This window comes from Lepidochelys kempii, chromosome 5, assembly GCF_965140285.1.
Source record: "Lepidochelys kempii isolate rLepKem1 chromosome 5, rLepKem1.hap1, whole genome shotgun sequence".
NCBI lineage: Eukaryota > Metazoa > Chordata > Testudines > Cheloniidae > Lepidochelys > Lepidochelys kempii.
This window is the reverse complement of record NC_136384.1, coordinates 121,758,495-121,775,369: the sequence shown is the minus strand read 5'-3', so window position 1 is coordinate 121,775,369 and position 16,875 is coordinate 121,758,495. Positions and strand designations below refer to the sequence as shown.

Sequence of the window (16,875 nt, the reverse complement as noted above, 5' to 3'; positions counted from 1 at the left end):
CTAGTGATTTTGCTTGCCTTGATTTCTGGGAGACATAGAGGCACGATTTTCAGAAAGTGCTGAGCACCCACCTTCAGAAAATCAGGTCTTTTAAGGGATCACAAGTTGGACACCCAAAAAGTGATGCACCCACTAGTCACTTTTGAAAATCTTGGTTTAGCAGTCTTTTTGGAGGAAGGTTGCAATTACAAGTGCTTTTAAGATTTTTTGAAGTCAAATTCATTCCTGGGGTATAGACTTGAGTTTAATACAGTTAGTCAAGGGATGAATTTTAATCATTGATATTTTTCAAGTAATATTGCTTTTCTGGCAACTTGGTATTTTGGTTTCAAAAGTCTTCCCAAGTTTTTCAGTAGATCATCCTTCTCCATCCTAAACCCTTCCAGTAAACTCATGTTATTTGGTTTTCCACTTAAAAAAGGAATCTACAGATTTCACCCTGTTAAAACTCAGATCAAAATCAAGATGAATTCATCTACTTTGTTTTTTACATTCATATTTTCAGCTTCTTCAGTGAGAGGAGAAAAGTGACTTTTTGAAAATGAAATGTCAGAATTATGATCCAACGGGTCTGGCATGAAGATACCTGAAAAGAGGGAGGCCAAAACGATTGGGCTTGACTCTGATCTCACATTAGTTTTACAGCAGCATAATTCCATTGATTTCAATAGAGCTTGGAGGAGTTACTCCTCAGTTACACTGGGTGCAAGGGAGATCAGAATCAGGACCACTTGGAAAGCCAACACCAGAACGCATAATTCCTGTATCACTTCAGTTTCAGGTCAATACAGTTTTTAAGATTGTTCCATTACAAATTTAAAAGGTTTTCCTAATGATTTGATTTAATACTAAAATCACCATTTCAGATATCAAACTCTTCTCCCGTTATTCTGCAACACATGCAGACCAAACATTAAAAAAATAAAATAAAAAAATGCTGTCCAGCAACATGTCCCTTCTTACCAATCGCTCTGTGTCTTCACATGTATCTGATTTAGTAAATAATACATTAATAAACAAGAAAAAATCCATGACATTTTCCAGTCACTTTTAGAATTTTTTTTCTTAAAAGCTGGAGATGATTTTTTTTAACCTGGTGTGTGGTCCCTTGTGTGGAACAGGATATTGTCAATTTGGCACCTCCTGTCTACCACAACATATTGTTTCCTTCTACAGAAGGCACTAAATACTGGCTCACAACATTAAACAAACAGCAGAGTACACAGTTTATCATGTCATACATAAAACTATTAACTGGCACAGCCTCTTAGTACAGATTTTTCAGTTAACTACAATAAGTGGTTATAGCAGCAATACATAAGAACATAAGAACGGCCACACTGGGTCAGACCAAAGGTCCATCTAGCCCAGTATCCTGTCTTCTGACAGTGGCCAGTGCCAGGTGCCCCAGAGGGAATGAACAGAACAGGTTATCATCAAGTGATCCATCCCCTGTCACCCATTCCCAGCTTCTGGCAAACACAGGCTAGGGACACTTCAGAGCATGGTTTTGCATCCCTGCCCATCCTGGCTAATAGCCATTGATTGACATGGTTAACATTTCTACAGATATCACAAATGTACATATGTAAGAGCACCTACAAGACATGCAAAATCTCAACATCACTGAATCACCCAATGCATAGAAATCATCATCTTTTTTTGGCAAGACAGTAACCTTTTTTAACAAACACTGTTTATAAAACAAAAGAAAAATAACAAAATCTACCTTTTAAAAATGCTGTTAAAAAAGTTGAGTTTTAACTATAATGAGGGCATAGTTAGAAAAAGTCAGTAAGATAAAGTTGGTTTTAGAGTAAGATTTCATACTGAAAATGGATTGATCACTTAGGAAAATTGTTCAGTGAAAATTTTGTTATAGTGAAACAACATATGTCCCTGAAAATCATGCTTAACAGTGATAAACCTGCTGTTTTGCAAAAAGGAAGAAAACACAAATTATTAACAGATTAAAGGGATTAAACATAGTAGGTAAAATAAATTAAAAGATTTATTTTTGCTGCTGTTTTCCTAGCACTGCTCACCATGAGACCAATGGATGTCATAGCAAAACACTTTTCAAAGGTCAAAGTTAAAGTGAGTAGATAATTAAAACAAATGGAAAATATTTTTTAATTCCCGTGTAAAACAAAACAGGACATTAAAAGGCTGGTCAAAGACCAAGATTATGTTTGAATTCTTTAGAAAAAAGACAAAGAGTTCTATTGTGTTTGCAAAACTCCCTCTCTTTCTCTGTGCCATTCAATTATCTTCATCAACATTTTACTTACATTCTTCTTGGTAACCCAATCTCTTTCTCTTTTACCTTGCCATGACCTGGTAGATTATGACTGCTCAAGAACGCTACACTGCACGGGTATTGTTCACCAAGACAAGAAATAATATAGATACAAAGGTACTGATCCAGCAAAGCACTTAGGCATGTGCTTAGCTTTAAACATATGGGTCATCTCAGTGAAGTCAGTATCTATTCACATGCTTAAAGTACATGCATAGCAGCTTTGCTGGATCAGGGCATAAGGCACGTGCTTAAGTCCCACTGCTTATGTAAATTCCTTGTTGAATTGGGTCCTACCAGAAAGCCAGAGTCTGCTCTAGTCTATAGTGGCGCAATGCCACTGAAGTTATCCCAGTAGCAGGGGCGGCTCTACCAATTTTGCCGCCCCAAGCAATCACCACTGAATTGCCGCCGCCCCCGGAAGAGCGGTGGAGCTGCCGCCAAATTGCAGCCGTGGGACACGGACGGCTGCCCCATTCTGAATGCCGCCCCAAGCACCTGCTTGGAAAGCTGGTGCCTGGAGCAGGCCCTGCCAGTAGGGTTGCATGACAGTAACTGAGGGCAGAATTAAGCCCCAAAACAGAAACATTATTATCTCACATGCTAAAGATCTGAATCTCTCTGCAGGACATTCCAGATCCTGTGTTAGTCTCTGTTGCTGTTTTTATTATCAAATGTAGGGATTCTCAGATTTCAGCAGTGTAGGTGGTGGAGACTGAATAAATGTCCTGAAATATCAAGAATAAGATAAAATGCCGTATTTATTTAATTTTTAAACCTACTGTAAAAGACAATATGGATTGTATTTCTAAAAGCCATAATGACTCTTTGTTCTATGTATGAGATTCACCCTCGTTTCAATGTGAGTTCTGTGCAAAGTCCTAGGGGACAAAGAGAATAGGTCCTTATCTTTGGAAGTGTAGGGCCCAAATCACACACTTGGGTGCCCAAGTGAGGGCAGCCAGTTCCACACCTAAGCTCTCAAACTAGCATGTCAGAAACCCAAAGACTAAATTTGGGCATGTCAGTGCCCGCTGAGAACCAAAAAGGAGAGCTGGTAGCCAGGCTTGACAATTATGTACTTTGTATTTCAGCTAAGTGTACACAGCACCCAATGTGCATGAGTGGCAGTAGAAAAGGTGACCTGTAGGACTGGCAGTTAAGTAACAAACTGAAAGGAAAAGTGGATGCTGTATGAGTTTGTCCCTGCCTGATATATGGTGTGTTTTACATAGCTGGAAGAAAAGAAGAAACAGGCAGTAGAAAACAACATTTTGAGGAAGATGGCAGGCAAGCAGAAAGTAGACAGGATGCACATGGAAGAGATTGGGGGAAGATGAACTTGGGGCTCTCAATAGGGTGACCAGATAGCAAGTGTGAAATATCGGGATGGGGATGGGAGGTATTAGGAGCCTATGTAAGAAAAAGCCCCAAATATAGGGACTGTCCCTATAAAATCAGGACATCCGGTCACCCTAGCTCTCAATGACAGATAGCTGGAGACCACATGTTTGAGGCGGACTGGAGAAGACTTGGAAAAGAACAACCAAGCAAAGAAAGTATGGGAGGAAGAGGACAGCAAGACAGGATATGATGGAAAGACTCTGGTCAAGAGAAGTTTGAAGAGAAAAGGACTGGAACTCCAAGACCTACGAACACATGCCAGAGACCTGAAGGAGTGCCGAAGAACTGTGGACACCTCCATCCCTATGTAATGGCAAAAAGAGTTCAGAAGTGAAATGAAGTGAGTGTGTACAGCACCAAATTTATTTCTGTAGTGGCTTATGTCACTTGGCAGTCTTATGTCCCCTACCTAATGAAATCCCTCCTTTCTATTCTGCAGAGAACAGTTGGAGTTTGGCTAAAATTTATACATTTAGGACCAAGTTCTGCCCTCACTTAAACCCCATGCAACCCTCAAAGAGTTTAGTCAATCAAGCCTCTAAAACTCCTCCTCTAGTACATGGAAGCTGTGAGTATGGATCAATGGGCAGGAAGCATGTTTATTTAGAAAGCATTTTCTTTCCTTCCTTCATCTCGTGCTATGAAATTGGCAAGAATCTCTATGGCATGATTTTATAATCTATTAAGATCTCATTTTTTCAGCTAAAATATTCCCTAAAGTGAGCCTGATTCTTCCTGAGTAAAGAAGGCAGAATAAGTCCCAAAAATATATTATATAGGTCACAGGAAGAACAGATATTCAGAAAACAATTCTGAAATAAAATTAATGAACAAATGAGTAAGATTTTTTCTGTATATGCTCTAATACTTTCTGTATCTATATAAATGTACAGTATATATATTATGTATAGAGACGCAGTATAAGTCACACGCACATATATATATACACATAAATATGAGTTACATTTAGGATCCAATCTTGCAAGTACTTTATGCACAAAATTCCCATTTTAGTCAGAGCTTGTAAGATTTGGACCTATGACTGGCACACAGGGAAAAAAATTAACTCATAAGAAAATTACTACCACAATCATAACTCATTGGTTGCTCTGTCTCTTCTTTGCTATGAGCATATTTGTCTTCCTGAATGAAGTTATTCAAAATCATATAGAAGCCCAGTATCGCTCCTTTTTTTCCCTTTTCTTCTAAACTTTGCTTTTATTTCTCGAGCCTTAAATCCTAGGAAACGATTTCTTTAACTGGTCTGTTCTCAAGCCTGACGTTCCTTAGGTGAGAAGTAAAAACATAAAATACTTTTAACCACAGATGTGGAATCCGATCAGCAGCAATGCAGAGCAAACTGGGGATTACCCCAGAGTGAAAGTCGCATAGTCATTTCACAGTCTAATTTGACCAGAAAGATTCTAGAAGCCATATATATACATTACAGTATCCTGTAACCAAACACTAAGACAAGGGAAACTAGTAAAGCCTGTCAACATATTAAATAAAAACATCTAAACCCCTTCTATCTCCTTTACAAAGCTTTCTGTTGTAACACAAAGCTAGATGGCTGCCATGAGAGCAGGACGCACAATAAAATCTGAAATCATTGCAAAATTGTTACTGGGTTGCAGCTTCTGTTTTGGGTTGCGCGATGCAAAGTTAGCCCCAATTTCAAACCAACTTGGGCTGATTTATGGTTTCCTGTTGAAACTGAGTGAAAGTTTTGTGTAGTTTTGATGTGAAATCGGGCAGAAAATCAGTTGTTTTGATTTCGTTTCACTTTGGGTTTTCTCAAGACTGATATTGAAAGCATAACTCAAGAGGAAAAAAAGGATGTCAATGCTTGTGGGTCAAAGTGCAATGCTGGTTAAGTGTATATGATTATGTTGTCCTCTACGGCCTGGTCTACACTGCGGGGGGGATCGATCTAAGTTACACAACTTCAGCTACATGAATAATAAATACATGTCTTCACTGCGGTAAGTCAACTGCTGATGCTCCCCCATCGACTCCGCCTGCGCCTCTTGCTCCAGTGGAGTACCGGAGTCGACGGGAGAGCACCTGGCGGTTGATTTATCGTGTCTTCGCTAGACGCGATAAATCGACCCCTGCTGGATCAATTGCTCCAGAGGTAACTGTAGACATGCCCTACATGTTGGCCCACAGAAGGTAAGAGTGCTTCTACCACAAGCATACCATTTAGAATCAAAGCTCCTGAGCTCTATTCCTGCTAACATACATGAAAGGAGGTTGTGGAATCTCAATCACTGGAAGTTTTTAAGAACCGGTTAGTCAAACACCTGTCAGGAACGGGCTATTTATTACATAGTCCTGCCTTGAATGCCGGGGACTGGACTAGATGACCTCTCAAGGTCCCTCCCAGTCCTAGACTTCTCTGATTCTATGAAGTTGCAGCTGTCGCAGTGCGAGTTCCTCACGCTGCCCTCTAAAATTTCCTCCTCTCATTTGGCCTTTACTGAAACTATCACCAAGTATTCCGGCTGCTGTGAACAACAGTGACGTTTTTAGTGATACAGACACATTAATCAATCATCTCCATTAGGCATTACATCGAGACCACCAAGTCGTCTCATATATGGTAACTAGCCAAATAACTATGAGACAGAATGAACTCTAGTCGCTGTCAACATGGACCTGATTTAAACCAATGACCTACAAGGGAAAGGCTCCCTTTCTGATGACCTGCACCCTTCAAATCTTCTAGCCTCCTGTGAAAAATTTCTATTAGTTAAAATAGCACTAAATATCACTTTTTTGAGCACTTACATGACAGAGGGTATAAACTCATCTCTAGAATTCATTAGGGTTTTAGATGTGGGGGTTTTTTTTGCATTCTTTCTGATGTAGCTGCATAAGCAGAGCACAAAACTTTTTAAAAAAATCTAGGCCCTATAAAAGCCATGGTTATTGCCTGAGGTGTTTTAAATTTCTTGATGAAGGAGAGGTGGATTTCAATAAAAATACCCAAATCCAATAAATACTCTGGGTTGGATTCTCTGCTGGGTTAAGCTGGCCTAACTCCATGAAAGTCAATGGAGCTACACACCAATTTATGCAAGCTGAGACGACTGCCCTGAGGATGTGCAGGACATTTTCCACAAGATTATAGCTATTGTAAAGCAGGTCAAATTCCAGGCGTAGGAAGTGTCAGACTGTCTTTTTATAACAAGTAGACTATTAAAAAATAGCAAGGATAATATCTCTGAAACTGAATTAAAAGGTCTATTTTCTTTCAGCATCAAATAATCAGGTTTTTTATGCCAAATAAAAACTTGTGTTTTGTTAATTTTTCACCTCAGTTGGCAACTCAGTTACTTACATGAGATTTATAGACAGTAGAAAATAACAATGGGAAAAAAACACATAACCCATTAATGCAATGGATATAAAGTGGGATTTTCAAAGGGGCGTACCAGCTTTAGGCACCCAAATCCCATTGAATTTCATTGAGACTGAGCACCTAACTCCCTTAGGCTACTGAAAGTCCCAGCCATAATGGATGTAGTGTCCATTCATTACTGAAGATCCAAATTAAACTGCAAAACAGATGCCTGTTAAAGATACTTCACTTTGCTGTGTAATGAACTAACCTCCTAATCCCTTTTCAACTGTAGATCCATTATCGATACAAAGAGAACTCATTTAGCAGCAAATAAATCATTTGCACAATCCAACTAATAGAATTTTGTATCTATTACCTCCTAATGTTAATCGATTCAGTGAGAAAACAGAAGATGGGAAAGAAATTTCTCACACCGATAGGGAAACTGTATTGTATGAAAAATGTTACTTCCATGTTACAAGCCAATTTTGTACTAAACGGACGTTTCTTCATCAGGAGGAACTAGGACTCCACAGGTCACTGTCGGTTTGACCATTTCCCTAACATGAATGCTTATTATCAAGAATAACAAACTCGCTGTTTCCTTCCTGAGACTGCAAGCCACAAACGCATAACTAGCTACTTGTATTTACTCTGGCAATTTTCTTTCAATCTCCCAGGGCTGGACCCCAGCTGGTGCCGCTGGGCTGGTGCCAGGAACGGTGGGAGCACTGTGGTGGTGCCCTTAGCAATGCTTCACGTAACCCAGTTCTGATCCCATCGAGATGGCAGGGTGAGGAAAGTACTGGATGGCGGCTCGTCTATGCTAGCACTCCCATCGTTTCTATCGCGGGCAGAGATGCGCTGGGGATACTGCACTGCTGAGAGACGTTAAGAAAAGTAGGGTAGAGAAAGCGGCAGTTCGCATCAGAGTGGCCGGCTGTGTTCTGACACTCTTGCCCTGTACAATCAAAAGAAAAGCTACTACGTCTACACAGACACATATGATACACTAGAACTCAGGCTCGGTCGCTGAGTTGATAATGGCTGCCATATTGACCTCTGCAGCCACATTACTATCACAGACTGATTCTCCACTGGGTTCCACTGGTGTAACTATCAGCTACGGTGGAGGTACGCCACCATAAAACTGCTGGAACAGTTTGGAAAAGCCGGCACCTGTGTCTATGGTAACACACTGTTTCGTAAAACACTTGGGATTCCTAGAACAAGAAGGAGCTATATAGTAGCCTCGTGTGTCTACTTTGCAGCTTCCTGCCTGCATGGTAGCAGAATCCCAGTGGTTTAATTGTTTTGGGGGGCTTCCCTGGCTCCTACTCTGATGGGTGTATTTCAACCAAAGGTTTTTAATCAAAAGGGTTCAGAATCAGAACTTTAAAAAATAGTTCTAAGTTACAGTTTGAGTTTACTCTCCATGAATAAATCTATGTTTTGGGATCTTTTCTCTATGTACTATTCCCCCTTAATGGGAGAATAGATTCCAGTACATACATGAAAGCGCAAAAAGAAAATTCATTGTCCCTGGGTGAGTTAGAACAGAATAGCCTGAGTCAGAACAGAATGGCCTTTTTATGTGACAACAGAAGTAGCATCTCGTGTAGCAAAACGCGTATCTGTTTCCAGTCATATTTAACGACGTACTGTACATCTTAAACCTGGTCCAGATGAGCACAAAGGTAACAAATGGTTTAATTTAACTTAGGGCAGATTATACCATATATCTGTGTTAAATTAGCATGATTTCACAGCTCCCTTAACCCCCTGAGGAACGCAAGGAGTTTTGGGACAAGATACTATTTCCTGATATCTGGCACTATTTATAGGATGAAATGAACCCCCTGTGCCAAGTGACACTAGGTCCCATTTGAATCCTATTTTGAGGACTTTTGTTAGACTTGAATGGTGCATAGACCTTGTGCAAAGGTGAATTTCACCTATGCTAACCTGCATGGCAGGGTGGGAAAGATCTCCTGCAATGACATGTGTTAAACGATTTCAGGTATGATAAGTCAATGAGATGCATCTCTAGGCTTGCATGGCCATTCAAATAGACACACTGGTGTTCCTTTCAGTGATCGCATACTACAAAATCTAAGCCTGCAATCACCAGAATGCTAGGGCCCGGTGCTCCAGGGACCACAGAATATGTCTGTTAGGAATAGAAATAGGCACACTCAGGGGGAAAGACTCTGTCCCCCGCTCCAGTGTGCAGGTGCCATGAATGTGCCACCATAGACAGAGGAAGGATTTTCCTGGTGCAGGGAAAGTGAGCTGCCTTCTCACAACCACTGGCGTAGGGGACATGTCAGGATCAGGAAAGGAGGGGGCGGATCGAGGATAGCAGGGGTCAGGACCCCATCACAAACTTCTACAAATTGTCCTTGGGGAGGGGAAGAGAGAAAGGAAGAACCATACATAACAGATGCTAGTCATGTAATTTAATGCACGTTTGGAACATACTCAGATACTACGGCAATGAGGGACATATAGGAATCTGAATAGAATAGGGATAGTACATGGTGCTATGGGGATTTTAATTTACATTAGGGCCATTCTGGCCCCTTGTCCAGCCCAGAATCCAGGCAGTGTGAAAGCACAAAGCCACCTCCTACTAGGCAATGCTGTTTTGTGCTGTACATCAGCTATACCAGCAGCGTAATAAAATGTGATTTTCCTTCTAATCAAACACTTGAGCAAAGTGTGTGTATTAATGTAACCTGTAAAACACCTCATATGCCGAAACAAAGCTGTAAGTACACAACAGATTAAATATCAATGCTCTGTAGCTTCTGAGAAATGCATGTTAATATGAAATAGTTCCACAATGTTGGTGTCCTTCAAGAAACAGACCTGTGTGACAAGTATAGCTGCTCTGCACTGTTATATTGTCCAAGGTTACGTTGCTTGTACACTATTATTGTAGAATTATTACACAAAATAACTGAAGAGGGGTTTTTATGCACATTGCAATGTAATTACAGTTAACTTGTAGGCTTTTTATGCTAACTGCATGTATTTAAAAGCATAGCTATGTGGAAGTTTGTGTAACCCAGGTAAGATTCATATACTTGAACTAGTTGTGCAAGCCTTTTCAGACACAAATAATAGACTGTAAGGCTCACAAAACTCCAGAGTTCACCCATCTCAAGCATGGAATATCACATAGTGAAACAGGTGTTTTGTGCAAACATGAAATAACCCCAGAGATAGACACTAGTGATTATTAAAACAAGGCATAAGCATTCAGTTCTAGTATCCACAGGCACACATATCTGAATGTCCAGTCATTCAAATAGACTCATATGCATGTATTTGAAGGACCACTTTCAGATGAACTCACCTGTGTCTATTTTAATGGGTGATCATAACACACGTCCAGGTTTGTTTCTTGGCTTTTTAAACAGATGGTTTGCCTTACATTTACTACACTTGTTAGTGTCATGCTTTTTACTGCGAGTTGTTTTGCAAGAACTGACAATGTGGTCATGCAATAACCTCAGCAAAGCCTACTTTGCACAGCAAAAACAGTGGCTCTGAAATCTCTCTCCTGCTCAGGGTTTGTGTAGCTGTATTAAGACTTTAAAATAAATTAGAGGACCAAATTTTGTACTCAGTTATGCCCAAGTTACCCCACTCAAGCCAGTGGGTTTGCTTAGCTGTAAATGAGGGCCGTCATATTGATGCGAACCATACTAAACACTTTTAAACGGTGCTACTTTTCTTAACTTGGTTTAAAATGCACAGAGCCCATGCCAGTGTTTACATTAGGACAGGAGTCAGTCAATAGCACAGACAAAGACTCTCAAGGCATTTTTACAAGTTTCCCAACTCCTCCATCATTTCACATGGCTCATGTCATTGGCTATGAGTAATACCTTATTTCATGACTAGTCCCTTTGATTTCAGTGGGACTGATCATGGAGTAAGGGTGACAGAATCTAGCCTCTGGTTTCTGTAGAAATAAAGGGTTAAAAGGCTTGTGGCAATTTACGGAACTATGTCCTGGCTGCACTGTTGTGGCTTTACTAACAGAAAAGCTTCACACTGTGGAGACAATAACATTCCCACTTACAGCTAATTCAACAAGCAAATGTCGCACAGGAAGAGTCATTACACTCATTTTTCCCAAAGTTAAAAAAGAGAGAAGTACTTGAACTCACTTCTCAAAGCTCTATTTTGACAGGTTAAATTAAAACGTACAGCAGGCATATTAATAAAGACGTATATAGCACCTCCTTTATGGTCCAGATTCTGATACCATTACTCAGACTGAATAGCACCTTCGTCCAAGTGCCCTTTGATGCCAATGGGTCTACTGTTGGAGTATGGTGCTACTCAGTAGGGTTGCCACCTGGCCAGGCCAGTTTTTCTGCTGCCTTGCTTGTTCCTGGTCAGCGGATGTGGCATGTCAGGTTTTATTTGCTGCTGGCCATGTGAGTTGCAGCTGGGGGACAACACGCTGAAGTCCAGCCAATGCCCTGGTCTTGCTCTGAGTGTCTGTAACATGCCACGGGCTCCTAGGGCAGGATGGGTGTGGGGGCAGGCTGCTGGGGGGAGGAGGGGCAGGCTGGCAGTGTGGACATCGCCAGTGGCAACCATACTATACAGATATCAGATTCTGGCCCTATGTGTTCAAAGCTACCTCAACAAAGAGTCTAACTAGAGAGCTCCGTATTGCGCTGACCATCCCTAGCAAAGCTTTCCAGCATTCTGCCACTGGCATGACAAGTTCAGTCTATTGTAACCCTGAGTTACTCGTTAGGGCTGTCATAAAGTACAAAAGAAAAGGCTAAATACACAAACATGTATTTAAAAATAAAATAAATGCAATAAACATGCCCCTCCCTCCCAATCTCCAAAATACACAATGATTCCTAAGCATGGGAACTAGCAGAGCTGCTATCTTTCATGGTTATATCTAGATTAATGCCCTGCCTATGACGTGAACCCAAACTCAAACTTGTAAATGCCAAACAGACAAACACTGCGGAAATGGGAGTTGGCAGGAAGGGTATGGATTGAGAAATAAGGATTGAGAAGCAAAAAGCAATGGAACTGCTTTTGCTCCCCAAGTGCATTCAGCAATCTTAGTGCCTTTTCTTCCTTAACGATCTACTCTGATTAGACTTGCCTCCAGCCAGCCAGAGTAAAAGGCTCTGGTAAGTTTAAGGGGATGACTACACTGCAGCTAGCAGGTGTAATTCCCAGCATGGGTAGACAGACAGGTGCTAGCTCTGCAGAAGCTAGCATGCTAAAAATAGCAATATGAGCAGCAGCTCCGGCAACCCACCCAAGTACAATTTCACCTGACCCTTTGGGTACGTACCTGGCTGGCTAGAGCAAGCCGCCACCCATTCTACTGCAGCTGCTGCGTGGACACATACCCTAAAACACAACCCTCGCATGCACAAAGCAGCATTTCAAGTGTTTGGTGGAGAAATGTATTTCTTTTTATGCTGTATGGGACCAATCAGGGAGACAAAGCTTGATCAGAAAATATGAAAAGGCATAAATCACACCGCAAACCGATTCATCTCAGCTAACAATTCCGGGTCCTACCTACACGGGTTCCATAATACTGACCAGACCTGCGAGAGGGATGCATTACTATCTCTCATGGTGGTGTTGCCACTCGGTTCAACGGGTGCCCTGTGTCTCCTGCTCAGCCGCGGGAGGAGCCAGATGCCCTAAAGACACTGCAGTTCTGTTCTGTGGGAGCAGAGAGGCCAAACAAGGGGATTCTACAGCACCTTGAACATCACAGAGACAGTCGCCACCACAAGTCTCTCCAAGGAAGCATGTTAGAACAGCGCATGAGGGTGAGTCACAGGAATGGCATTTGGATATCCAAACGGTGTGGGGCATTGGCACATTTATTTGCAGGCACCATCTAAAAGCCCTAGGAGGCCCATCGCCAGCACCTTCTGTCCATTATTTTCCCTCCTCTTTCACTCAGGTTATGTCTGTACTGCAATCGGAGGTCTGACTGCAGCACAGGTGGGATACCCAAGCTAGCTCAGCCCAGGCCGCACGAGCACATCAGTGAGCCTGGGCACACCCTCACATTGCTAGCCCAGGCCGGCCCACTGGCGCTGCTGTTTTTACATGTGCGAGCGAGGCTGAAGCTAGCATGGGTACGCCAATCTGTTCTCCAATCACAGCTCCAACTCCCGTGTAGACACACCCTAAAGGGCCAAGTATCCTGATCCCCTGAACTCAGTGGCACACCTGACGCTAATGTCCATGGGCGCAAGTTTTGGCCTCAAATGCAATGTTCAAAATCAAGACCAATGCCTCTTGTAGAGCCAGTAAGAACTTGCAGTATGAGCTATCAGCTATCTTGACCTGACTCCAGCCAAACCAACGTCTACCCCAAAGTCCTCAACAGTGGGGAAGAAAGGGTACTGTATCTGTTAGTAACTCAGGGGCGGGAAAGATGGGTAGAGGAGGAGCTCTTGGTGATTTTACCCTCTTGTCCAAAACTCTGGTTTAGCAAGCACACGAGAAATCAAAGCCCTGTAGCGCCACAGATATACTGATATGTAGGTATCACCGGGAGTGCAAAAGCAGATTGTGCCACACACAAGTTGCTTTAGAGTTGATGTGTGTTACAAGGTCAGGTGGGAGAGAGATTCGTTGGGGTGAAATTCATGCTTGTGCAGAGGGTCAACACAAGGTCGACGTGCTACTAACATTCCACTGAAGACCTCAGAATAAGGCTGAAGTGATGCATAGAACCCTGTATTAATCCTCTGCATAGGAGAAAACTTTATCCTCGCACCCGTTAAAATATATTCATTGGGTTGGTCAGTTTCTATTTCTTTTTGCTACCCTTATTCTCACCCTCCCTTTATTCTCCACTGGTTTAAATGTCACTCACTACAGAGTTGCAGATCTAAAGAATGTAAACGAAGAAACAGACAGCTTGCTCACCTATGACCTGATCGAGCACCGGTTGAAGTCAATGGATGGATTCCCATTAACTTCAATGGCCATCAGATCAACTTGCTAGTGGTTTTGTCTAAAGTCTCATCTTTGCAGTGCTAGGGTACCTTAGCAAAGCATTTTCATATGTAATGCAGCATAAACTCAGTTCAATTACCATCAAAATGATCATACTTAATTTTAAAGGTTAGGGATTATAATGTAAAGGTTCCAGCTGAAATGTTTAATTTGTTAGTGTCCTCCCTGTGCTTAATGAACAATTATACTGCAAAGTAAATCAGTTGGAAAGATAACAGTCATTATTTAGTCTTTAAGAGCCAAATTCTGCTTTCATATTCACACTTATTGTCTTCGGTGGGAATTGTGTGTTAATAGCTGAATTTAGCTCACTGTGTTTTCTAGTATTTTAAGAATTTAATTTACCCCCTCACATATTAAATATAAAAATCATTTAAATTGTCTATTATGCCTCCTATGGATGTTGAATGACAATTTAAGACACATTTGATTTATCTGTATTCTATTTTTATGGCCTGGGAAGAGATTTCTGATTTTTCAGCACTGTTGCATTCCCTGGAAAATTGAAAGAGTGGCTGAAATTCTAATTTAGTAGAAGCTCAGGTTGCATTTCCATGTATAACATAAAACAAAATACTAATGACCAATACAGTTTGAAACAGTAAAGATTATTTGTATAACAGTCTTTTTGCCATTACACCTTTGCATATTGTTCAAAACAATATTTCATAGTCTAAAGACCAGCGACATTTTTGATCACAGAAAATCAACAACAAAAAGTAGTTAAAAAATAGTCTTCAGTGGACTTTGTTTAGGAATATTATATATTTTTCCAGCTGGCATAAATGAGCCTCAGGAACCACAATAATAAGAAAACATAAACTGCTCTAAATGATTTCACAAGCTTACACTGATACACCTCTTATTTCCTGGTCTGGCTGAACTAGAACAAGCTTTCAGGTAAGAAGCAGCAGCCAGTTTGTCTAAGTTTGTCTCCCTCTACCTTGGAGATCAAAATAAGAAGCTTTACAAAGATGATTTAAAACAGATTTAAGATGTAAGCCTCCATGGGGATTTACACTCATTGTTTGCATGCATGTTAAAAACTGTATTTCCAGTTTCTCGTGTTGCCTGAGAACCATTTTGCCCTTGTAAAATCTGCAATTATATTATAACCCATAAGTAGCTTTCATTTTTGTATTAAACACTATAAATACTATGTTAGTAATACTAAACTATTTCTATCGACTTATTTGTAAAAAGAAAAATATATTATATATTTATATTTTTTATAAAGTGAATTAACACTGGGAAGGTGTGGGGAAGTAGTGTACAATCACAGTTGATGTGTATTATTGGGCATAAATTCAATGTTTAACAAAAAACTGTTCAATTGAAATCCACCTTTCAAGCTGTGTCGGAGGAAGAGTCATAAGAAGCCGACACTATGAAGTTGCCAGAACTGGAGTGGCTTGCCATAGACTGGGCAGCTTGTTGACTTAAATTGTTACAGATTAGCACCAGCTGGTTACTCTGTGCTTCGGACAGGGTGCTGCAGCTCTGGTAGACGCTGAAGTTGGTCTTTCTGCCAGGGATGTTGCCCTTCTCGCACATCGTCTTTACCATCTTTGCAAGCTTGTTCTTCCCCAGGGCTTGACAGTTGTACCAATGAAGTGCAGCCAAATTGACAACCGGCTTGATGGACAGGTAGAAAGGAGCATCTTCGTATCGCATTGCAGGGGGCCGTCTTTGAGCGTACTCCTTGTAGTCTTGCACTGGGCAGGTCTGTGGAGCATGCTGGGTGGCATAGACTCTGGAATCAGTCCCTCCTCTCTTGGTTTTGGCATTCATATCACCAGTCTCTTGCCCCATCCACTCCAAATATTCCAAGCCTGTTTCTGTCACCCGGAGCCTGATATCCCCCCATTTGAGGGTGGACCCATGAAAACCTGTGCAGTGTCCAAAAGCCTTAGTATTATTTAGCCAGACAAGGTTCAGCAGCCCCTCGGGATTATATCGACTCAACAAGCCTCTTTTGCGTAGGATAAGCTCATCAGCAAAGGTCAGCTTCATGGATTTGTGTGGCTTGTTTCCTTTGCCTTTACACCTCAGCTCTATCTGCTTTTGCTTCAAAGCTTCTTGAGATCTCTTGAACTCTTTATCCCTTGTAATACTGTATCCGTACCTGTGTTCTTTGAGATAGCGCTCCAGCCCGCACTGATAGTTGGCCAAGCTGTTTGGCTCATATTCTGAGCCATCCTTCTGTCTGGCATCCACAAAGAAGGAGGCTAGGTATGCATCGAGCTCTTTGCAAGGGATGACATAGATTTCCCGGGTTTCTGAGGGATATTTGGAGATGAGAAACTCTCTGAAGTTACGTAGAGCCGTCTGAGTGCTGCGAATGGTTTTCTCATTCTGCTCCCTGCTGAGTTCCGCTGCTCTCTCATCCTGGTCTGACAGAGGAAAAAGAATAGATAAGGGAACAATGAGTTTGTGCGACATGTTTTCCCCCAAAATAATTTCCTTAAGAAAGGAAAAAAAAATCAATTTCGCAAAGATCATTGGAAAACATTATTACATACCTGTCTCATGTTTGAAAAGCCAACTTCAGTTTCACAAATGATGTTACTAGAGTATGGCAAAAAAACAATCAAAATGAGCTCCTCCTGTCACTGGCGCACACTTGGGCGCATGGAGATTTGTGGACAAGTCTGGGACTAGAGGCAAGTCTGCATTTTCGAACAAATGTGAGATAGAAAACTTGTAGATTGATTCCACTGCTGTGCGCAGGGGCCCAATTCGAGTAGCTAAACCCATTCGGAATTGCTTCATTTGTGAA

The 16,875-nt window shown here is 41.4% G+C and overlaps 1 protein-coding gene across 6 annotated transcripts in view; it reads right to left on the bottom strand.

Moving 5' to 3' along the window:
* Positions 1–16,875, bottom strand: part of KIAA1958 (KIAA1958 ortholog) — a 114,545-nt gene that overhangs the window by 17,769 nt on the left and 79,901 nt on the right. For 5 of the 6 annotated variants that reach the window (XM_073345653.2, XM_073345654.2, XM_073345658.2 and 2 more), the window contains one exon: positions 15,313–16,489. The exons of the other annotated variant lie outside the window; for it this stretch is intronic. In XM_073345653.2, the coding sequence (XP_073201754.1) occupies positions 15,444–16,489 (1,046 nt within the window). In that variant the 3' untranslated portion in view covers positions 15,313–15,443. Of the gene's footprint in view, positions 1–15,312; positions 16,490–16,875 lie in introns of those variants that run through there. 6 annotated transcript variants of the gene reach the window in all.